Here is a 26,086-nt window from a genome sequence, read left to right on the forward strand (position 1 = left end):
GACAGAGTCAGTCTCAGGGTCCTCGTTTTCCAGTTTTCTGATTTTTGAGGAGCTTCTCTTTGTAATCTTTCTGTGCCTTGTCATTTTTTATATCCAATGTGTACTGTACTGTGGGGACTTCTGCACAGAGGGAAGCCATGGAGCAGAGGGCCAAAGAGGCATTTGGGTGGGGGCTCCACACCTCTCACTTCACACTTCTGTGCTGATTGTCTTTCCTAGAAAGCTTGGTAGCCTTTTAACTTAGCACTCAGTCTTTATGAAGATAAATAAACTCAGCAAAAAAAGAAACATCCCTTTTCAGGACCCTGTCTTTCAAAGATAATTTATAAAAATCTAAATAACTTCACAGATCTTCATTGTAAAGGGTTTAAACACTGTTTCCCATGCTTGTTCAATTAACCATAAACAATTAATGAACATGCACCTGTGGAACAGTCTTTAAGACACTAACAGCTTACAGACGGCTATCAATTAAGGTGACAGTTATGAAAACTTAGGACACTAAAGAGGCCTTTCTACTGACTCTGAAAAACACAAAAAGAATCATGCCCAGTGTCCCTGCTCATTTGCGTGAACGTGCCTTAGGCATGCTGTAAGGAGGCATGACGACTGCAGATCTGGCCAGGGCAATAAATTACAATGTCGGTACTGTGAAACGCCTAAGACAGTGCTACAGGGAGACAGGACAGACAGCTGATCGTCCTCGCAGTGGCAGACCACGTGTAACAACACCTGCACAGGATTGGTACATCCGAACATCACACCTGCGGGACAGGTACAGGATGGAAACAACAACTGCCCGAGTTACACCAGGAACGCACAATCCCTCCCTCAGTGCTCAGACTGTCCGCAATAGGCTGAGAGAGGCCGCACTGAGGGCTTGTAGGGCTGTTGTAAGGCAGGTCCTCACCAGACATCACCGGCAACAACGTCGCCTATGGGTACAAACCCACCGTCGCTAGACCAGACAGGACTGGCAAAAAGTGCTCTTTACTGATGAGTCGTGGTTTTGTCTCACAAGGGGTGATGGTCGGATTCGCGTTTATCCTCGAAGGAATGAGTGTTACACCGAGGCCTGTACTATGGAGCGGGATTGATTTGGAGGTGGAGGGTCCGTCATGGTCTGGGACGGTGTGTCACAGCATCATCGGACTGAGCTTGTTGTCATTGCAGGAAATCTCAACACTGTGCATTACAGGAAAGACATCCTCCTCCCTCATGTGGTACCCTTCCTGCAGGCCCATCCTGACATGACAATGCCACCAGCCATACTGCTCGTTCTGTGCGTGATTTCCTGCAAGACAGGAATGTCAGTATTCTGCCGTGGCCAGCGAAGAGCCCGGATCTCAATCCCTGTTGGATCGGAGGGTGAGGGCTAGGGCCATTCCCCGCATAAATGTCAGGGAACTTGCAGGTGCCTTGGTGGAAGAGTGGGGTAACATCTCACAGTAAGAAAGGGCAAATTTGGTGCAGTCCATGAGGAGGAGATGCACTGCAGTACTTGATGCAGCTGGTGGCCACACCAGATACTGACTGTTACTTTTGATTTTGACCCCCCCTTTGTTCAGGGACACATTATTCCATTTCTGTTAGTCACATGTCTGTGGAACTTGTTCAGTTCATGTCTCAGTTGTTGACCCTTGTTATGTTCATACAAATATTGTATGAAAATAAACGCAGTTTTTATAGAGATTATTTTAATGTTCTTTTCATTCTAGGCTTTCAAAGTAGCTTCAGACTAAACATTACTTACTCAGTTTCAGTTTGGATAATATTTTCGGGTTTCTGTTGTGCTTCTTTTGATGGTTGCTGATTGTCAGAAAGTGCTGTAAGAATCCTTGGATATTTTTTAGTTATGGCAATCAACTCGAATCAAGGATTTGATCAAAAAAGGCAAGAATGGTCTCACATTTGATTAGAATAGGGATTAAAGTCTTCATTACTGGCAATATATTGGCATGCATAAGAAAAAATCTAAGAGGATGTTAATTCTAGAGCTTGCTGTGTTTCTACTCGGCAAGAAGGAATTGCATTACAGCAAACTGGCGGTGAACTTGCTTGATGCCACTGTGAGATCCCAGAGGACCTCAGACTGCAAAATAAAAGAGTTGCAATAAGAACTCCAAGCACGCGAAAAATGGCATGATTTGACTAGGTCATTTCTACATGACGCGCAGCAAGATTTGTTAGAACAGAGCACATATAGGCTCCAAAGTGACTTGTCTGACTCGGATACAGATAGCGGGATGGATGCACAGTCAGTCCTACCTACTGGTGTGGTGTGTGTGTCCACAATGCTCTCTAGTGTGAGAGCGGGCCAAGCTACCGAAATAGCCCCTTTTTCAGCGATTGGGACACGTACAGAGGCTAATCCCAAACAGCCCACAAAGCGTTGTTGTGATTTCTAAAGAAGGTTAGGGCATATGATTAAGCGCTGTTGGAACCTAGGCCGAGGAAATCCTCCTGCACATTTTAGGCAGGTTGCCGGCCCACAGAGTAGGACCAACTATTCAGTTAGATTTTGTAACTCCTGTCACGACCGTCTCGATTCTACTTGCAGCAAAGGGTAGAATTTGAGCTTTCTCCTAAAATGTAGGATATTGATTATTTGATTATCTTCCTTTGCAACGCAAAAGTTTCCATATCCATTTATAATGGCAATATAGGTTACTTTTGTGAATGTGTTTCTAGACAAAATGTAATGGCGACTGTTACTCAAATAATATTTGTTATCCTATGCAAAGTGCATATGGCTAAGTCCATCTGAATGTATGCCTGTGTGTTAAGCAAAGTCATTGCCTTGTTTCTTACAAAATGGCCTTAGAACCTTCACCATTGATTATGTGCTCTAAACTGAGATGCTAATAAACAAAATTCTCAAATTGCTTGTGAAACCAGTTGCTTAAAAGCTATTTTGAAACTTCAAGAATTGTTAATTTCAAAACTCTACTTTTACTGACTTTATTGTCGCCATGGGAAAATGTTGTTGCAGTGTCATGTACACGTTTAAAGTGGCATTTAAATACAAAGCAAATTGACAATACAACTTTACTAACAGTTACCAATAAAAAGTGACTAGCCTGCTGACATTTCTGGGTCGATAGGAACATTAGCGCGAGCTATTTAGGAGCAATATCACAACTGGCACAAATGATTGTCTAGTTCTGTTTTTCCTGCCGAGGGGTGCCCTATACCTGCGCCCAGAGGGGAGTAGTTCAAAGTCTGGGTACAGGGGGTGGCTTGGGTCTAAAATTATTTTGTGGGCCTTGCGGAGGGCCCTGACCTTAAAGATCTCATCCAGGCCTGTCTGTTTGACTCCAAGTACCTTGCTTGCTGTGGTGATATTCCTTCTCAGCATATTTCTCTGGCAGACAGTGGCATTGCCAAACCAACAAACAATACAAAAAATGTAAATACTCTCAATGAAAGACGCCATTCTCAAAGTCAACAGTGAAGAGCCGACTCCGGGATGCTGGCCTTCTAGGCAGAGTTGCAAATCTCAGACTGGCCAATAAAAAGAAAAGATTAAGATGGGCAAAAGAACACAGACACTGGACAGAGGAACTCTGCCTAGAAGGCCAGCATCTTGGAGTCGCCGCTTCGCTGTTGACGTTGAGACTGGTGTTTTGCGGGTACTATTTAATGAAGCTGCCAGTTGAGGACTTGTGAGGCGTCTGTTTCTCAAACTAGACACTAATATACTTGTCCTCTTGCTCAGTTGTGCACCAGGGCCTCCCACTCCTCTTCCTATTCTGGTTAGCGCCAGTTTGCGCTGTTCTGTGAAGGGAGTAGTACACAGCGTTGTATGAGATCTTCACTTTCTTGGCAATTTCTCGCATGGAATAGCCTTCAGTTTCAGAAGAAAGGACATTTTGAGCCTGTAATCGAACCCACAAATGGCGATGCTCCAGATACTCAACTAATCTAAAGAAGGCCAGTTTTATTGCTTCTTTATTGAGCACAACAGTTTTCAGCTGTGCTAACATAATTGCAAAAGGGTTTTCTAATGATCAATTAGCCTTTTAAAATTATAAACTTGGATTAGCTAACACAACGTGCCATTGGAACACAGGAGTGAAGGTTGCTGATAATGGGCCTCTGTACGCCTATGTAGATATTCCATTAACAATCTGCTATTTCTAGCTACAATAGTCATATACAACATTAACAATGTCTACACTGTAATTCGGATCAATTTGATGTTATTTTAATGGACAAAAAATGTGCTTTTCTTTCAAAAACAAGGACATTTCTAAGTGACCCCAAACTTTTGAACGGTAGTGTAGATCAATGGGTTGGTTGAGCACAGCATCCTCCCACTCCACTGCTCTCTCTCACTCTGTGTCTGTGTCTAAATATAATTTTGTTTTTATGACAAGGCCTATAAGCACATCTGCCATACACTCAAGTGTATCATCTCAGTAAGCTTTTTGAATGTACTAGAAATCAAGTTTTTGTGTGTGTGTCTTTTTATTTACAGCTTGTAGCGGCAAGGCAGAGGGGGAGGAGAAAGGGCCAGCCAAACAATTAAAATACACTTCAAAGTGGAAAGGACAGTTTCGGAAGAGAAAGAGGATAGAGGGTAAATCCAGTTTTGTCTAGAAGCGATACAGCTTTTTGTAAAAAATGTACTTTCATAGCAGGTTATTAGAACTTATGAAGCAAGTCAGGATAATTGACGTAGCAGGTTAGGAGGAGTAGGTTAAGGTTAGGAAAAGGGTTAGGGTTAGCTAAAATACCAAAAAAATACAACTTTGGACATCAATTTGACATAAGTTGCATCCCATCTAGCCATGGCAGAAAAAATCCTACCTTGGCAGAAAAAAATATGATTGACTTGACTATGGCAATTGATATCTGCACTGTTTGATTATTTATTACTTACATGATTCTTACCTGAATACCTACCTTGATGTTTAATTCAATGCTGAAATGTGTCTGATTTGCATACTAGTAACATGATTGATAGTGACATCGAGATATTGTTTGTTGTTTGACTGTTGAAACACTTATTTACTTGGGGTAAATATTTTTAGTAATCCTTCACCATCAAATGTACTTGAAATTATACTGTGAAATTAATTGTCATTAATGCTATTGAAATTCAAAAATGTGTAAAGTATTTCCTCGTTTACCAAATCTACTGTGGCAATTTACCCAACACTTTGTATGAATGGAAACTAACATTGGTGTATCCTGTTGTTATTATTTGTATTTATGTTATCCAAAAGCACCTGGTATGGTCATTAATTATTAAGATCGGGGGTAAAATATCCCTGGTCTGTCCATTTTTGAAATGTGTAAGTTAATCAAGTCAATTGCGGGGATTGAGTTATTTGTGCCAGAAACAATATAGGACTAAGATTGAATCGTACTCCACCGGCTCTGACGCTCGTCGGATGTGGCAGGGCTTGCAAAGTATTACGGACTACAAAGGGAAGCACAGCCGCGAGCTGCCCAGTGACACGAGCCTACCAGAGGAGCTAAAGAACTTCTATGCTCGCTTCGAGGCAAGCAACACTGAAGTATGCATGAGAGCATCAGCTGTTCCGGACAACTGCGGGATGACGCTCTCCGTAGCCGATGTGAGTAAAACCTTTAAACAGGTCAACATTCACAAGGCCGCCTGGGCCAGACAAATTACCAGGACATGTACTCTGAGCATGCGCTGACCAACTGGCAAGTTTCTTCACTGACATTTTCAACCTGTCCCTGACCAAGTCTGTAATACCAACATGTTTCAAGCAGACCATCATAGTCCCTTTGCCCAAGAACACCAAGGCAACCTGCCTAAATAACTACCGACCCGTAGCGCTCACATCTGTGGACATGAAGTGCTTTGAAAGACTGGTCATGGCTCACATAAACACCATTATCCCAGAAACCCTAGACCCACTCCAATTTGCATAACACCCCAACAGATCCACAGATGATGCAATCTCTGTTGCACTCAACACTGCCCTTTCCCACCTGGACAAAAGAAACACCTATGTGAGAATGCTATTCATTGACTACAGCTCAGCGTTCAACACTATAGTGCCCTCAAAAGCTCCTCACTAAACTAAGGACCCTGGGACTAAACACCTCCCTCTGCAACTGGATCCTGGACTTCCTGACGGGCCGCCCCCAGGTGGTAAGGGTAAGTAACAACAGATCTGCCATGATGATCCTCAACATGGGGGCCCCTCAGTGGTGCGTGCTCTGTACCCTCCTGTTCTCCCTGTTCACTCATGACTGCATGGCCAAGCACGACTCCAACACCAACATTAAGGTTGCCAACGACACAACAGCGGTAGGCTTGATCACCGACAATGATGAGACAGCCTACAGGGAGGAGGTCAGAGACCTGGCAGTGTGGTGCCAGGATAAGAATCTCTCCCTCAACGTGATCAAGACAAAGGAGATGATTGTGGACTACAGAAAGAGGAGCACTGAGCACGCCCCAATTCTCATCGACGGGGCTGTAGTGGGGGAGGTTGAGAGCTTCAAGTTCCTTGGTGTCCACATCACCATCAAACTATCATGGTCCAAACACACCAAGACATTTGTGAAGAGGACAATGCCTATTCCTCCTCAGAAGACTGAAAAGTTTTTGCATTGGTCCTCCGATCCTCAAAAAGTTATACAGCTGGGGCCTACCGCGCTAACCAAGGGAGCCGGGTGCACGGTGTTTCCTCCGACACATTGGTGCGGCTGGCTTCCGGGTTGGAGGCGCGCTGTGTTAAGAAGCAGTGCCGCTTGGTTGGGTTGTGTTTCGGAGGACGCATGGCTTTCGACCTTCGTCTCTCCCGAGCCCGTACGGGAGTTGTAGCGATGAGACAAGATAGTAATTACTAGTAATTGGATACCACGAAAATTGGGGAGAAAAGGGATGTAAAATAAAAAATAAATAATAATAATAATTATACAGCTGCACCACCGAGAGCACAGCTGCACCATCGAGAGCATCCTGACTGGTTGCATCACTGTCTGGTATGGCAACTGCTCAGCCTCCGACCGCAAAGCTTGTACGGCCCAGTACATCACTGTGGCCAAGCTTCCCTCCATCCACGACCTTTATACCAGCCACCCTAGTCATAGACTGTTCTCTCTGCTACCACACGGCAAGCGGTACCGGAGCACCAAGTCTAGGTCCAAAAGGCTTCTTAACAGCTTCTACCCCAAAGCCATAAGACTCCTGAACAACAAATCAAATGGCTACCTGGACAATTTGCATTATCCCCACCCCACCCCAATTTTTACGCTTCTGCTACTCTCTGTTTATTATCCATACATAGTCACTTTACCTCTACCTACATGTACATATTACCTCAATTACCTCGACTAACCGGTGCCCCCGCACCATGACTGTACCGGTACCCCCTGTATATAGCCTTGCTACTGTTATTTATTTTTTTACTTCAGTTTGTTTTAGAACATACTTTCTTCACACCTTTTTTCTTAAAACTGGATTGTTGGTTAAGTGCTTGTAAGTAAGCATTTCACTTTAAGGTCTACACCTGTTGTATTCGGCGCACGTGACAAATGGGCTGGAATCAAACCCCCGCCAATACGGTAGGCCTATGTGTGCATTGAAAATAGCGGCCCTAACCACTAGATCACCCCAGTCTACGATTGAACACATTTTTGACCATTCATTCCTAACCTTAGGATACACTTGACACATGTAGCCTAGTGGAGACCAATTAAGCCATATACAACGACAGTTGTCGATGTGTATGGCTGCATTTCAGATACATTTTCTTGCATTTGAATGTTGCAGTAATAGGACCTAGGCCTAGCGTTTGAGAGAGCGAGAGAGAATATTATTTTGATAGCAGGACTGATCCCAATGACTCGACTGCCCCCACATGGAGAGAAAGAGAACTGCTCATTTTCAAGGAATCACAAGGCTCATTTGAATTTCCTGATGGAGCAGGAAAATTCTCATCGATCAAGGTAAGATCCAACATCTGTACACTTGCCTGTGAGATCAACCTGGGGGCAAACAAGGAAACAGAAGAGAGGGAGTGAGCACTTACACACTCCCTGTCTCAGAGAGTGTATTTCCGTGTCAGGGAAGAGGGGAGCTGCAGTCTCTCCAGCGAGCAAACAGACTGCACCAAGATGTCCCCAAGGAGCTCTTCACAGCTCTGGGACATATTCAGAACAGAAGCCACACAAAAGGAGTGTCTCTCTGTTTGCTTTATGGCAGGCAGGTGGAGAGGAGAGCTCCGTTCCCAGGTGGTGCTTCAGATGTCCTTACAAAGTCAAAGCAGCAGCTGTTAATGGCAATCAGAGACTCAGATCGAACTGATTGTCCGCCTACTCTGCTGGTAATTAGCAAGAAGTAGCTGGAGGGGCCCCCTGTCCCTGGCACCCCTGCAACCCCCACTGGCCTTTGAGGTGGTGATGAGCCTGGCTCATCCTCATCGCACAACGTCCATCCACTCACATCAGTAGGGGAAACAATGGCACAATTAGTGCCTCCTGATTAGCTGCTAGGTCCTCATTAAAGGAAATCAGCCAAGGTGAAGGTGGAGGTGAGGAACATTCAGGCTAAGGTGAAAATGTGATGAAATAATCTGCCACTAGTTTTTGCTCAAAGAAAGTTGAAGGTACTGTAAGCTTCAGTAACTTCAGTGAAGTTATATTATTTTCATGAGCAGACATGCTGATCGACTCTGAATTAAGCTGTCTGCTACACTGACCTCCAACAGTATATATAGCCTCTGGTACTGAAAACCCCACTGCTATCCCTGCACGGTAATCACCAGAGCACTCAGAAGAGAAGACTTCCATGCATATGAAATAAAGCTTGAGCCGTACATTTTTACATTTCTCATTCCTCGTCTCCACCCTTTCGACAAACTTTCTTCATTTTCTTCCACCTAGTACATCTTTCACTATGTCGTTATGTTTAGTCAATGTCACAAACTATTATACAGTTCTGAATTAAACGTTTCTCTAAATGCATTGCTGTGAACTTAATGTTTCAATGTGACCATTAATAGAGGTATTGTCACATGTGCTCCCTCTCTGGCCTCTAGGTCACCAGGCTGCTCGTTATGGCGCACACCTGTTACCATCGTTAGGAGCATCTGCGCGTCATCAGACTTACCTAGACTCCATCACTGCCATGATTACCTTCCCTATATATGTCACTCCCTTCGGTTCCTTCCCCAGGTGTTATTGTTTCTGTTTCATGTCTGTGTGCTGTTAGTGTTTCTTGTTTTGTATTATGTTCCGTTTATTTTATTAAAACACTCACTCCCTGAACTTGCTTCCCGACGCTCAACGCACATCGTTACAGAATGACGCCTCACCTAAGAGATGAATCATGGAGTTTGTTTTGTTTCGGTGGAAATGACGTTGCGTCTGGGAGCCGCTACAGGCTCTCATTTCTCAGACAGATCGCCAGGCTCCCCTGCCTCCGTTGGTTCGTCAGGCTCTCATGCCTCAGACAGATCGCCAGGCTCCCCTGCCTCCGTTGGTTCGCCAGGCTCCCCTGCCTCCGTTGGTTCGCCAGGCTCCCCTGCCTCCGTTGGTTCGCCAGGCTCCCCTGCCTCCGTTGGTTCGTCAGGCTCCCCTGCCTCAGCTGGCGACAGGTTCCCGCGCATGAGAAGGGGTGACCGGCCCGCTCTTGATCCCCGGGATCGTCCCTTTGGTTGGCGTCCTGCGACTGGAGCCGAAAGCACCGGGGAGGGGGTACCGTCACGCATGCTCTCTCCGGCGCTCTAGGTCGCCACGCTCCCACGTTTCAGCCGGACTGACAGGTTTCCCGCGCCTCAGCAGATATGACTGGTCCTCTCCTGATCCCCGGGATCGTCTTTTTGGTCGACTGGAGCCGCGCGTCGGGGAGGGGGTACTGTCACGTGTGCTCCCTCTCAGGCCTCTAGGTCACCAGGCTGCTCGTTATGGTGCACACCTGTCACCATCGTTACGCTCACCTGCGCGTCAGACCCACCTGGACTCCGTCACTCCGTCAATAACCTTCCACCAGTGGTTATATATATAATATATATATATATATATACCCCAATTTGGGTAAAGTCTCCTCCTTCTCTCTAAACATTACATCTTCTTTATTGCTAGGCATGAAGTTAAGTGATACGGGCAATAAACTGTTACTTCTCCCTTAATGTGACCTGACCTCAACCCCCCTACCTCACTGATCCACAGCTCTCCACCCTTATCAGTGCCTGCCAACATGTGATCGTCTTCCCTGCACTCACTACATTCCAAGCTTAATTGCATCTACCATATACATTCCTCCTACAGATAACCATTACCTTCTGGTGTAAAACCCTAGACTAGGGCACCCCTCATGTCTCTAGTATAACTGACGATTAACAATATTTAAAGTTTATAAATCCGAACCCATCAGTACTCATAGATATTACTGTAGCCTACTGGGAGTGTGCAAGCCAGGCAAACGTGTTCTTTATTGCTTTTCCCCTCCCTCAAGCTCGTCTAATCAAAATGGATTTCACGTCACTTTGATTCATCTGGGGATCTCTGTAAAGGAGACTGTTCGAGACAGTTTAGTCCAGAATTTGCACATTTCACCATAGTGAGGATTAACGTGTGGAAAAACAGAGGGGAAGGAAGAGTGGGGTTCCTACCCTCACAGTCATCCTAACACAATTAACACAATCATTTAGACTAAATGAACAAGGCCCCAGGCAGCAAGCCTGCGCACTGAGCAAACTGCCTGGGCGCCCACTTGCTGCTCTGGAATAGTTATAATAAATGGTAGCTTAATTCCTCTCCTGGAAAGAAAGAGAGATAGAAATGGAGAGAGAGAGGTCTTCAAAACCAATGAGGTGCTCCTCTTATCCTGGATCTCTATTACGCTGGGTTTTGATCAGAAGCGGCGCCTCCACTTGACATCGCTTCTCTCCAAAAGATTGTCTGCTTCGTGGGCGTGGAAGTGAACCTATTCAAGTAAGTAAATACATTTAGAAAAAGTAAAAAACAATGTATTATTAGCTAGCTAGCTAGCAGCTGGCTAAGGCAGACCACTATGTGTAGGCTAATGAACTAGACCTTCAAACCCTTGTAATCATTTTTTCTTATTTTGCTCCTACTCCAAAATTTCTATTAATATTATTATTATGTTTCTGAATGTATCCAGAGTATGTTCAGATTTTGTTATTGACAAATGCTTTGAAAATTACAGTAAATGTAAAATGCACATAAAACCAACAGTGTAACGTTTGGATTCAGGCTTGTGTCAGGTGAACTATTGTGTCAGGTGAATCATTGTTTTAAATATTTTTTGGGATACTTTAAGGGGTCTTAAAATTCTAAATCAAATAGCAAAATGATCCTTGGTGTGACCTTCTTTGTGTCCTCACCCCCCAAAATGATCCTTGGTATGATCTTCTTTGTGTCCACCCAAAGGTGTCGTCCACAGAGAAGGAGGAGGGAGGGGGTGGAAGATTAAGTAGGGAGGAGAAGGTGGAAAAGAGTTTCCTTTTATTTTATGTTGTTTTTATTCCACTCAAGTCAGCAAGAAGACAACTGGCTCTTGATGACGTCTGCAGTCTAGATTGAAGATAATAATTAGATGATTAGTTTGAATCAGTTGTGTTGAGGCTTGAGAAAGGCCCTAAACATGTTCTAAGTCTCCAGCCACCTAAGTCAAAGACCCTTCTCTCTGCTACCGCACGGCAAGCGGTACCGATGGAAAACAAGTCAAGAACCAACTGGACAGCTTCTACCCCCAAGCCATAAGACTGCTAAATAGTTATTAAAATAGTCCGGGTAGCTATTGGTTAACTATCTGTAATGACCCTTTTTACACCAACTCTTTTGACTCATCACATGCGCTGATGTTACTGTTTATTGTCTACCCTGTTGCCTAATCACTTTATCCCTACCTATATGTACATATCTACCTCAACTACCTTTAAAGACGTCAAAATGTTTTCAGTAATTGTTTTCAGTATCTTAATGTTGTTTTTGTTTTGTGTTTTCTGAAAGTCTCAGGGCATGCATTCAACAATTTGGACAAAGGACGTCCACAGGGGCCGCCATCTCCAAAGTGCACTCAAAAAGGCAAGAGTTCCGAACTGGATTTCGTTTTTTTATTTTAATTATTTAAATGTTGTCATTCACTTTTAAACTTCAATTGGTTAAAATGTCATTGCTCAGTTATCACTTGGCTCATGTAAATTCTGTAGTTGCCCCTTTAAACATCCTAAGGTGTTCACATTTCTCTCATGTAAATGTGGTAGCTACTGTACATAAAAAGACTAAATAAACAACTTATTTGGGAAATACTCAGTATTTGCTCTTTTTTTTCATTAGCATTCTGAGGATTTCAAGTATAGTATTGCTCCACTTAGCATAATGTTTAATTGTGAGATAGATAAGAGTATTGGATTTATTTTTCATTTGATAAGACATTGAATACATGTTTCGTTTAGTTTTCTCTGTGTGAAGCAAGTTCATTTGAAGTTATGTTATTTGTTTTCTGTAGATAAGACTTTTCAATGTTGTTAATTCTCAAAGTAACCAAAAACCTGATGTAATTTGCATATTCACAATGAGTTTGCAGCAAATTTACAGAAAACAGTAGAATGCTCGCCACAAGTTTCGCAGAATTGTTTGCCAGAAGTCGCTGCAAATTTGCCACGACAGTTTGCCACATGTAACGGCTTTCCTCCTCCTCTTCATCCGAAGAGGAGGAGCAGGGATTCGACCAAAACGCAGCGTTTTGAAATGACATGATTTTAATGAACAAGACGAAAAAACACGAAACGAAATACACTTGAATAATTAACAAAATAACAAAACGGAGTAGACAGACCTGGACATGGAACTTACATAAAACACGAAGAACTCACGAACAGGAACAGACTACATAAACCGAGACAGTCCCGTGTGGCGCGACAAACACAGACACAGGAGACAACCACCCACAAACAAACAGTGTGAAAACACCTACCTTAATATGACTCTCAATCAGAGGAAATGAAAACCACCTGCCTCTAATTGAGAGCCATATCAGGTCACCCTTAAACAAACATAGAAACACATAACATAGACTACCCACCCAAACTCACACCCTGACCGTCAAACACATACAAAATAACAGAAAACCGGTCAGGAACGTGACACCACAAAACTAAATTGCATGTGAAAATATGTGGCAAAGCTTTGCCACAACTCTTTGCCAGAAGCCTGTTTTTCTGGCAAGGGTTTGTTGCTCCAGCTCCAGCTCCAGACTATTTTTAGTTGACCTGAAATTATGCTTTAGTAATAATGGTCCAACATTTACAAATGAGCTTATTTGTACATTTTATTTTAAAATTATATGCTGATTAATTCAATGTTGATCCATTGAAGTGGAGTGTTTAAACTTGTTTTAATCGTTAACTTAAAACTATTATTCAAGATGAACTAATGTCAATGTTCATTAATCACAGATCACAATTCTGCAATAAAATGGGTGAAGGGGATCTGTCTCTAATTTGTGTTTCTGTCTTGCTTTCTCAAATGAACATGACCTTTTTGTCCAGTTGTGAGCTCTCCAATCTGTTTTATTTGATTGTCACTGTCTCAGGATATCAGCTATTTGAACCCATTTTGCAGCTAATCATAATGGCATGCATCACCAATGCAGCCATAGGCCTACAGTATGATGGCATTAATGGCCTTATGGTATGAGCATGTGTAATGCACCCCTTGTCATTGTACATCTGAAGCAGAGAATAGCTAAACTCACACATTGTTTACATATTGTTGAGCTAGCTATATGTTCTCAATGTAATATGATACCATATATGATGTATATGAAGCTAACCATAAACCAGATTTTCTACATGATTTTTCTGTCAGATGAAATTGTTTAATGCAAATCCGACCCTTGTATTCTAGGTACATTACTGTACATGAAAATAAGGGGCAGACAATTTGTAGGCTAATAAAAAAATGTACAAAAGGAAAAGGGGTGTGGGGAGCGTTGTAATTCTACCTCGTTTATTTGCTGAGAATGATTTTACAATACAGAGACAAAATCAGAAGGTCAATGGCATGGAGGAGGATTGCAGAGATTGTTGGTGTTGATGGTGGGTGAAGAGAGATTTAAAAAAAAAAAAAAAAAAGGTCAAAGCCACAATTTCCTTCATCCAAAGTACCCATTCATGTGCATTTTACAAGTAGACCTATATATATATATCTTATAGTATAGGTAGTGAACTATAATCATCATGACACAGGTATAATGAAAGTGCCTTAAGCTATACTATACTATTAGCTATACTAATCATAATGTTAAGATACCATTATCCAATTGGTAGCATATTACACGGGAAATTCATGCATTTACAATCTTAGAATGTGTGTTACTGGTGGTTTCCATCCTTCAGTGGGCAAATATCACAATTTAATTTAGTCAACACATTCACAAATGGTTTGATCACAGTTTTTAGGTTTAGGTTGATTGAGGTTCAAGCAAACAGTGTTGTGCAAATCTCTCTACACCCACCATCAACAATCTCTGCAATCCTCTTCCATGCCATTGACCTGCTAATATAGAATTGGAAAACCAGACACGGCCATCATTTGCATAAAGCTTTGCTAGCAGGGTTCTCGCCACTCGGAACTTCTCCTGCCGAAGCCGCGTCTGGTCAAAATGCACTGGAGTAGAAATGTTCTCCTTTACCAGGCTCACCCTCAGAGGGGTAACACTTATGAGAAATGAATGGCTGTCATGCTGGTAGTGAGGAGCAAAAGAAGGAGAAGCTGTATCCATATGGTAAATCCATTTAGCCTGCTCTCCGATGTATAGCTTCCATCATATCAAATAGCCCACATTCAGCCTGCCTCCTCATGCAGGACTCACTGGGGGAGAAGAGGGAAGCGCAGATAGAGAGTGAGAGAGAGACATATAGGGAGAGAGAGATTGAGAGACAATGAGAGAGACAGAGAGATTGAGAGACAGAGAGATAGAGAGAGACAGATAGGGAGAGAGAGAGAGAGACAGATAGGGAGAGAGAGAGAGCGAGAGAGCGAGAGAGAGAGCGAGAGCGAGAGCGAGAGCGAGAGCGAGAGAGAGAGAGAGAGAGAGAGATGGGGGTTGGCAGGGGGTCATTCCCATCACAGTCTTACAGAGCTTCTCCATACTCTGTACCAGAGGATTCTAACATAATCTCTCTATAAAGGGATGACTACTTCAAAACATCACGGAGCTAGTCAACCCTCGTTCTGCCATCAGTGGAGGCACATCACTGATGCATGCCATTACATGATTCTCGTAACAGTGAAATGAATCTTGTATGGACAGAAATGGAAGGAGATGAGGTATGATGTATGTACAGTATGTAATCAGTAGTGACTAAAGAACACAATTTACAAGCTGTATGGTTTTGTTTTCAACTAATTTCAAAAATGTTCTAGAACACCTATTGAACTCGTGTAAACCAAACGAATCTGCTGACTGTAGATCTACCTCACTCTCTCTGTCTCTCTCTCATTGGGGGCCTGACTCCCAACCGAAAGGTCGCTGGTTCTTATACCTGACCTTAAGAAGGGCACTTAACCCTACTTTGCTCCGGGGGTGTCGTACTACTATGGCTGACCCTGTAAAATAACACATTTCACTGCACCTATCTGGTGTATATGACAATAAAAACAATTTTTTTCACTACTGAGAAACTGAGAGGTAAAGGGGGAGAGCTACAGTTCAGCTCAGCCACGGACCCTCCAGGGCCCCAGATACAACAGGACAGTGGGAGAGATACAGTACGGCTCCGCCACGGACCCTCCAAGGCCCCAGATACAACAGGACAGAGTGTCATTGTAAATAAGAATCTGTTCTTAACTGACTTGCCTAGTTAAATAAAGGTAACGTAAAAAAAAAAAAAAAAAGAAGAAATAAAAAGGTGATGTCTCTCTTTTAATATTTCATTTTCAGACTCTCTGGGTGTTCTGAGATATGGTTGATCCTTTAGTCTGATCGGCAGAGCTGTCTTTCTTTGTCCTTTCGCTCCCTCTCTTGCTCGCTCGCACACACACACTCACACGCACCTACCTAAGTCACATACAGATGCACACACCTGCAAATACACACACACATACACGTTGTTCATGTCTTAGTGTTCCTTTTGCAAATGAGGCTGTGAGGAGTAAATTATGGAAGGTATAAAGTCCAATAGCTGTTTCCCATTAGGGTTCCAAAGTTCTGGTAACTTTCCCCAAATGTATTGGTGTTCCAGAAATCAGTTTCAAACATACCCAGGAAAGAACATCAAGGATCTTTTTTTTAATTCATCAAAGGAATTCCTCAAGTATGCACACAAATGTTTCCTTCTATTCATCAAGCCACCCATTTGGTTTGATGATCATCAAGCCACCCATTTGGTGTGAGTGTCAATAAGCCACCCATTTGGTTTGAGTGTCATCCAAAAAGTTTAGAGATTTTTTTTTTATACAAAAATCTCAAATTAAAGCACTGTTGTTATATTCGTTATGGGTAATTGTGTACTGTTTAATGTTTAAATACTGATTATTCGTGTTATTCACAGTTCACATATGAGGAGAGGCATGTTTTCACTGGAATATGGATATCCGCTTTGCTTGACTGTGAATAACACTAAAACAGAAGGTCAAGCAGTCCGCAATCAGTGTATTAGTGGAGTCCGAGGTGGGACGGACGGGTGCGGCTTACCGTGCCAATGACTTTGGGGAAGGGCGGCTCCATGTTCTCATTGACATGCATGCGAGGGGCGAACAGGGCTCTCTTCGATCTGTAGGGCTGGATCTGTCCAAGGCCAAGGATCTCCTACACAAACAAACACAAAGAGAGAGGGGTGGCATTCAAAACACATCACATTGAATAGGAAGGATGTACAGTAACGCACACTGAGCATGAGTCCATTCATACACACAATACAATTAAGTCACTGTACAGTTCATTGTGCAGCTCTTGTATTTCTTGCTCACATTGAAGAGTGTGTCACAACACTCATAATGTAATGGCTGTACAGTATTGTAAGCTCTAACACACACACACACACACACACACACACACACACACACACACACACACACACACACACACACACACACACACACACACACACACACACACACACACACACACACACACACACACACACACACACACACACAGAAAATTATATTTGGCATTCACGCTATCGACTCAGGATTCAAATTGAACACATTTGCATAGCTGCAATGACCCAAGTGAGAGCACCAGGCTCTGGCTGTCCATTCAGCGGGACACAGGGCAACATAATGCTGCCTCACTGCCCGCCAACACATACACAGACAAAAGTGAGAGCCTAAGACTTCAAAGGAGACTCGTGCTTTTGTGCACTCATACATATACAATATAATAGCTAGAGACAGCAAACACACAGAACAGATGGTGGAGAAGCATAGTTGGATCACTCAACTGTAAAGTGGACCAGTGGCAGGCGAGGAGCTGATATGGCTCTTAACATACTGTATATATGACAGTGTATGACATTGGAGGAGTTTTAAACATGGCGAGTTTACATTGTTAAAATTGACTGATGCTTTTGTATATTGCAAAATTACAGAAAAATATAGCATTTCTATTACCACACTGAAATCGCCACATGTATGAATAGTGCCAGGATAGGAGAGGAGAGTGTCACTGTGCTGGCTGGGTGAGCAACAGCCGCAGTACCAACATGACGTGTCAGGGGTGAGAGAACATCCAGCAGTCACCATCTCTCTCTATGTTTTACATACACTCTGTCTTTTTGACTTTCTCTCTCTTATTCTCCCTCTCCCTCTGGCCCTTCCCTCTCACCCTTCCCCCCTCTCTGTATCTATCTCTGCCTCCCTCCTCTGTGACAGCCCTGTGCCCACTCAGTAGAGGTCCTCCTGATCCCCGCCCTGGCATGAGGTATCCAATCAATCAAATGTATTTATAAAGCCCTTCTTACATCAGCTGATGTCACGAAGTGCTGTACAGAAACCCAGCTTAAAACCCAAACAGCAAGCAATGCAGGTGTAGAAGCACAGTGGCTTGGATAACTCCCTAGAGGGCCGAAAGAAACCTAGAGAGGAACCAGGCTAATGAGGGGTGGCCAGTCCTCTTCTGGCTGTGCCGGGTGGAGATTATAACAGAACATGGCCAAGATGTTCAAATGTTCATAGATGACCAGCAGGGTCAAATAATAATAAACACAGTAGTTGTCGAGGGTGCAACAGGTCAGCACCTCAGGAGTAAATGTCAGTTGGCTTTTCATAGCCGATCATTCAGAATATCTCTACTGCACCTGCTGTCTATAGAGAGTTGAAAACAGCAGGTCCATCCATGCCCATGCTGCTACCAGCTACAGTTGGCGCCATGGCGACAGTCCGGTCGACAACCAGAAGAAACCGTGATAAGCCATTTGTTGTCCAAGGAATATAAATATAAAAACAAAAACGCTGTACGTTGACACGGAGACAGAGAGAGCACACTGACTGCTATACTGGCAACTCACTCCAACTCACTTTACTTTCCTGTTCCAGACAGCCTTCAGAGGTCATATGAAACCCATCAACAACACAACCAGAACAAGGTACATAAAGTACATAGTGTCCTGTAACGGACAGTGTTTTCCAGCCACTGGCTGACTCTGAAATCCCTGAAGCAGTCAACCAGAGTGTCACATAACTACTCCAGATTAAATGGACTATTATGTGTTTAAATGCAAATTCATAGGTGGGTTGTCTTCTATGATTGGTTTTCAAAGCTAGCTCCTGGCCTTTGGGTGGCCCTGTAAAACCTAACTTCCGTAAGTATGACCACATCAATCCCAGAATGCATTGCTCCTGGCTGCTTTATTGCTATGATACAGTACGATACCTTTATTTTTAGCAGCTCAATGGAAAACAGCAGAGTGATGACAGGTATTACACTGAAGATGGAACACACTGTCACTATCTCTTTCCTGTGCTGAGAGATGAAGGGAGCAGTGAAGGGATGGGGGCTTAAAACCCATCAATGCTCTGCATGCGGTCATTGGGGATATTGATGAGCACACTCCGTTTGATACACATACCTAGCTACATTGTCAAGGCCAGAGAGGCGTGAAGCTCGCACTGAATGCTGGGAGACTAAACATAACGTGTGTCCCCCTCTCCTGCCTCGCTGTGCAGGTGATGAATAGGCCTAGCGCTGGGCTCAGTTCTGTGACACTGGCACTGTAACACCCCACGAGAAGTTAGTCATGAATCTTTGTTTCCTGTTCATAAATTACTGCTGCACCAACACCTATCTCTCTCTCTCTCTCTCTCACTCATTAGGGAATTGAGCACCAAGATGTGCCAGGAACACCGGGGGGGGGGGGGGGGGGGGGGGGGGGGGTGGGGGTGGGGGTGCTCTGAATACATTTGGGCAGTGGAGTTGATGTGTGTGTATTTCAGAGTAGGACGACGAAGAGGAGTGAGAGAAGTGTTTGACCTAGGATCTATAGGCATTGCGACAGACAGAGCCTTCGTCACTCACAGACTGAGAGCAGAGTTACTGCGGCAGCAATGTCACGTCCTTGTCCATTCTGCCATTCTTCCCCTGAATACTATATTGAGAAGTCTCATTAGTCATTCCTGACTGTCTGTTGGAGTGGTGTTCAGTACGAACAGAGAGAGAATGTCAGAGTGTAACCTGGGACTACACCGTTGACACAGAACACATGTTAGTCTCCAGCCACAACAAGCCAGCACTGAGACACAACACAACATACATAACCAAACATCACAAGAAATTAAATAAAAACAACAAGCCTGGTTGTTATCAAACAGAGGGATCACCACCAGCTGTGACCAGAAGAGTTCAGCTAAGCACTTTGTAAGATTGCTAAAGACCACTTAACTTGGCAATACTGCCAGACAGGGATGAGGACAGCAACAGGCAGACTAACACAGTGATTCAGGTCTCCAACTGCCCTGCCATGATTCTTCAGTACAGAAATGGCTGAGGGGCAGGCCTGGACATGACTTACCCCTAGTAATTACATGTATATGACAAAGAGCCCATGTGAGGTGAACAACCAGGAGAGCAACAGAGAGGCTGAGTAGAGGAGACATGGTACTGTGTACTGATGGTACTAGATGGTACTGTGTACTGCACTGCTGACGGAGACAAACAACACAGTACTTTAACGGAAAGAACAAGTGAGAGAGCAGGTTTTAAACTGCAATAAGAGCAGGTGTAGTATGCACCATCAACTGCTGTGTTGTGGCAGCATTGTAGAACTGTTTGTTATCCATCAAAGACTAATGGAAGGAAGTGAGGACTTGATCAAAAACATTTCTCAGTATGCAATATTACATTTATTTCAGAGTGAGATGGCATGGAAGAAAAATAACTAAGCCAACTAAATAGTTTTATTTTGTTCTTTTCAATTGTTATATTTAAATATGGCTATTTATTTCCCAGAGGGCGACCCTTGTACTATATACCGTAACAGAAAGAAAATAACAGAAAAATAAACAAAATTCTATATCTTAGCGTGTGCATTTTTAAAATGTAAATGCGTTCTTCCATTAATTCCCACATTGATCCCCAGCAAAAGATAATACATTATTCTGTGATTTCAGAGTTTCCTCGTAATGGCAATCATTTATCAGCAGCCTGCCTCCCTCAAGCTGAAGCCCACATTACCGTCTCGTCCTCCTCTGAGGAATTAAAAACATATTCTACCCCCGCACCCCCACTCAGACAGCACTTATCAATTATCAAAAGCCAATAAATCTACAACAAAGACACTATAAAGATACTATAACATGAATTATACAGGTAACTGACAAAATACAGGAAACACCAACATAAAGTGTCTTACGAGGGCATTGGGCCACCACAGGTCAGAACAGATTCAATGCACCTTGGCATAGATTCTACAAGTGTCACGCCTTCTCCCGCTCTCCCTTTCTGGCGCTCGAGGGCGCCAGGCTGCCCTTCATTATGCACACCTGTCACCATCTTTACGCACAGCAGCGCTCATTGGACTCAGGACTCCTTCCCTTTGTTGATTGCCCCGTCTATAATTGTTTGCTCCCCCGGTTGTTCCCTGTGTCTGCATTAATTTTGTTATGTGTTCATGTCCAGACGCTGTCCTGTCCTGTTCCATGTCTGCCGCCATTAAATGTTCACTCCCTGTACCTGCTTCTCGTCTCTACCAGCGTCGACCCTTACAAATCAAATAAAATGTATTTATATAGCCCTTCTTACATCAGCTGATATCTCAAAGTGCTGTACAGAAAACCCAGCCTAAAACCTCAAACAGCAAGCAATGCAGGTGTAGAAGCACAGTGGCTAGGAAAAACTCCCTAGTAAGGCCAAAACTTAGGAAGAAACCTAGAGAGGAACCAGGCTATGAGGGGTGGCCAGTCCTCTTCTGGCTGTGCCGGGTGGAGATTATAACAAAACATGGCCAAGATGTTCAAATGTTCATAAATGACCAGCATGGTCAAATAATAATAATCACAGTAGTTGTCGAGGGTGCAGCAAGTCAGCACCTCAGGAGTAAATGTCAGTTGGCTTTTCATAGCCGATCATTAAGAGTATCTCTACTGCTCCTGCGGTCTCTAGAGAGTACAACAAGTGTCTAGAACTATATTGGAGGGATATGACGCCATTCGTCCACAAGAAATTCCATATTTGGTGTTTTGTTGATGGTGGTGGAAAACGCTGTCTCAGGCGCCACTCCAGAATCTCACAGAAATGTTAAATTGGGTTGAGATCTGGTGACAGAGACAGCCATGGCATATAGTTTACATTGTTTACATGCTCATCAAACAATTCAGTGACAACTTGTGCCCTGTGGATGGATGCCATCCTATGGGGACATAACCCTGGTACCAAAATATTGGCCTGCCCAGCATTTTTATACATGACCCTAAGCATTATGGGATGTTAATGGCTTAATTAATTCAGGAAGCACACATGTGTGGAAGCACCTGCTTTCAATATACTTTGTTTCCCTCATTTGCTCAAGTGTTTCCATTATTTTGGCAGTTACATCAATATATACACCAAGGGACATTTCCGCTCAACATTAGTGGAGAAATGGAGGGGTTGGAGTAATGAAAGCTTGGCAACAGAGACGTGTTTTAAGGGAACAAAACAGTTTTGTACTGTAATTTGCTGTGGTTGATATTAATTGTGATTACAGGATTGCACCGTAAAATGTGGAACCCATTTCTATTTTTCAATTTTATTCTGTTTCCTCTAAATCTATAAAAGCTCTGTTCCTAACACCAAATCAAATTGCCATGACCTCAACCTCCAAACACAATCCCTACAAAACCCTTTCCAGACTTTGGGGCTTTCACCAGGGACAGCAAGCCTTGTTTGGTGGATCTATTGGGGAATAATTATGATGATTGAGTCTTGAAGTCTACATCACAGAGATATCCAATGTATGATCGAGGCGGAGATGAGGGTGATGGTTCTGTTGCTTTGTTCTTTGGATCTGCTTCTCAAAGCAGAGAGCCTCTGTAGATTAATTGATTGTGAAATAATGAGAGCTCTTTACCAATCTACATTAAAGGACTCATCCAGTCTCATCTGCCTGTTTTTCCTCCTTTTCTTCGCCTGTCTTTCTGCCCCTTTTGTGTTCAAACCTTTTCTCTTCCTCCTCCTCAACCATAACCCTCTTATGTCCAATAGTCTCCTCTGTCTCTCTATTCTTACTTCCCCTCTTTGCCTAATTAATGAGGTTCATGTATTCTATGCCATTAACACTAATATCCCCCACTGGGTAGGCCTAGAGCAGCAGAGAGATATCAAAGAGCCAGAACAAAGGGAGGAGACAATGGATGATCTGGGATCGGAGCTGGTCTGACACTGCTGGGAGTTCTCTCCTACAGAATGAATTCTGAAGAAAAATTGGTTATTGGGCCACGGCCACCCAACTTTTCTTAACTTTTTCTTTCATTATAGCACTTAGTCATGTCAATATGCATAATGTCTTGTTAACCTACAACAAGGAAATTACATTTGAGAAATATTTTATTTAGCTAAGCTTCTTTTAACTCAGGAGACAATTTTTTTTTTTTTAAACAGAGCGCCTTCCTATTCGCCAGAAGAACATTATGGTGACATTACTCATGAGGAAACCTTCTCTCCCCATTCACACACAGAATGGAGATGACTCATTCCCTTATGTCCTCCCAGGCTCCCAGGCTCGCCAAAGAGATACCCGTGGACTGGCAAACTAAATAAATAATGGGAGAAGCATAAACAAATGAAGGCAAGGTGACGCACAGAGACAGAGAGAGAGCTACTCATTAGGCTGGGAGCCGGAGAAACTACACCAGTGGGACACCTGGGCAGGGAGCAGGGAAGAGCGATGATTGGAGGGGAGGTAACGGAATATTTGAGATGGCCCTGGGAAATGTTTTAATCAGGTTGGCAGCACTAGTGCTGGCCTGGAGGGCGGGGACAGGAAGGGGCTGGAAGGCAAGTGGAGGGGGTAATGAATGGAGTGACTTTGATACATGTGGTTTTGTGGATCATTAAACAGAAATTAGTTACTGTATTTGGGATTTAGAATACTAACACCATATATAGAAGGAACACATTTTTTTTTAAAGATGAGACTGAAGATTTAAGTGGTTTGGTGACAATGAGCACAGTGGGCAGTTCTGGGAACTGTACTTGAATGACAAAAGTGAGATGCAGACATAATCACAGTCATTTTCACCAACCACCGGCTCTCCAAACCCAAATGAAGTCCACTCATCCACCCAGTGGGAAGAGGAAGTCACTTTAAATAAGTGTACATTGTAGAAAAATACAATGAAAAGACAAAGCTGTCATTTCAAATCTTTGTTGTGCAGTCTGTTGCACACTTCTTTCTATGGCTATCTTATTAAATGATGAGCTCTGAACAGCAACATAACTAGGAGAGTATCTGCCATAGTCAGAGGCATCCATTGGCCAGCTACTCACCCTGAGTGTTTGAGGAGATCTAGGTGGAGCTCCGACAATGTCCACCTGTGCCATGTCATCAGCCTGCTCGTTGACCCCGTGGATAAACATGACAGTGCCGCTGTCCATCACGTCTCGTCTGGCCACCAGGTTCATCTCCTCGTCCACCTGGAAGTCCGGGTGGGACACCTCGAACGCCAAGCCCTCATTCCCCGCACAGTCATCAAAGAACACTGAGAGAGAGAGAGAGAGAGAGAGAGAGAGAGAGAGAGAGAGAGAGAGAGAGAGAGAGAGAGAGAGAGAGAGAGAGAGAGAGAGAGAGAGAGAGAGAGAGAGAGAGAGAGAGAGAGAGAGAGAGAGAGAGAGAGAGAGAGAGAGAGAGAGAGAGAGAGAGAGAGAGGGAGGGAGGGAGGGAGGGAGGGACAGAAGACCACAGCTATTACCAACACTGTTGATAAGCTTTGCTACATGGTTGTGTTGCGTTCCTGTGCATCCCAGGGTCTCTACATGTGCTGTCTCTGATCAGCAGCAGTCTCTTCTAGGGTTCAGGGATCTCTATGCATGAGCAACGTCACAGGAATGACCAAGGTTGCTACTCAAATACGATAACCTTTGGTTCCCTCTCTGTCAATTACAAATAAACACATGAACAGATACATGCACATATCTGCTAATACTGTACCTTCTGTTCATTAGTATGCTGTGTGAGTGTGATTGTTTGCTTTCATTTAATAGCGATCATTAACACTTTAATGAGCTTTTATCAAAGCCATGTGCGTTGCCTAAATGTCCCTCTCCACCCCTCACCATCCACTTGCTGCCATTCCATGTCTTTACCAGGGACATGGTGTGGTAAATAAGATGTTCATGAGCCATCTCACTCTGTGTGCGTGTGTGCGTGCGTGTGTGCATGCCTGCATGCGTGTGTGTATACCACCCTGCACACATATGTGTAAAATGCCATTATCGTCTGACAGAGAGATAGCGCCACTCCACCATGGTTTATCTTCTCTGATCGTGTTGATCCTATCCTTATCTTGCTTTACCACACTCCCCTTCCTGGCCCATCAAGTACCCTTCCCTCACCCCCCTCCCCCTTCCACTGTGAGGAGCCCAAGAGGAAGGTGGTGGGGGTGAGAAGACAATACCTCCCTTTGGACTGTAGACTCTGACTTGCCTTGAATGAGAGTTATCACATACTTGCCTCAGGCATGAAGATAACCTTATAACAGTTCATGATTAAATGGTCTGATTCCCTTTGAGATCATAATTGTTTGAAAAACATGATGATTTCTGGGATATCCATATATTTTAATCAAATCAAATTGTATTTTTCACATGCTTCGTAAACAACAGGTGTAGACTAACAGTGAAATGCTAATGTAATCCTTTTCCAACAATGCAGATTTAAAGATTAAATTAAAAGTATAAACTAAAAATAGAAAGTGACACAAGGAATAAATACTCAGTGAATAACAAATAACAATAAGGAGTAAAAATAATATGGCTATATACAGGGAGTAGCAGTTCTGGGTCGATGTGCAGGGGTATGAGGTAATTGATACTGTTTCCTGAAATCTGAGCCAGCAGTGGCTAGGTTAATAACAACACCATTTGCAAATGAGCCCACTCCTCCTCAGAAGGAATCCACTGCTGCTGCTTTAAGGAAAATCCCTTTGCTTTACAGTCGGGACAATGTTCTACATAATACATCCATAATAAATGAATTTCCTCTTTTCTTCTTTTCTCTACATAACAGAAATATCCTTAGCAGCGTACACTCCCTAGCCCTGGGAACTCTTAAACTGAAGAACACTGAACATCTCATCTGCACATTCTGTTTATAATGGAGAGCCAGGGACAGTCTTCAATACAGTGCCCTCGGATAAAACTGACTCTCAAGTGGGAAGAATGGGAAAACACTCCTTTTTAGTTTACCCATGAATCAACCTATATTCCTGCTCTCAACAGCTTATAATATTCACATTAAATGTACATGTACATCTGGTGGCACTTCCAGCAACCCTAGGCCAGATGCTGAGCTAATTGTAGTGTTGTACATTTAATGTTGAAAAACCCTCTTTAAACTCTCATTACCCCTTATTATCAAACAGTTGGAGCTACGCTTTCATTCCATTCAACCACCATGGTAACCCACTGCAACAATTAGCACCTGTTGCT

The 26,086-nt window shown here is 43.5% G+C and overlaps 1 protein-coding gene across 2 annotated transcripts in view; it reads right to left on the bottom strand.

The window, feature by feature from the left end:
- cdh13 (cadherin 13, H-cadherin (heart)) overlaps positions 1–26,086 on the bottom strand; it is a 568,028-nt gene that overhangs the window by 358,421 nt on the left and 183,521 nt on the right. For both annotated transcript variants that reach the window (XM_039017434.1, XM_039017433.1), the window contains exons 3-4: positions 23,927–24,138; positions 16,658–16,771 (exon numbers count right to left, since the gene is read on the bottom strand). In XM_039017434.1, the coding sequence (XP_038873362.1) occupies positions 16,658–16,771; positions 23,927–24,138 (326 nt within the window). The remainder of the gene's footprint in view (positions 1–16,657; positions 16,772–23,926; positions 24,139–26,086) is intronic.

This window comes from Salvelinus namaycush, chromosome 21 (genome assembly GCF_016432855.1).
Source record: "Salvelinus namaycush isolate Seneca chromosome 21, SaNama_1.0, whole genome shotgun sequence".
Lineage (NCBI taxonomy): Eukaryota > Metazoa > Chordata > Actinopteri > Salmoniformes > Salmonidae > Salvelinus > Salvelinus namaycush.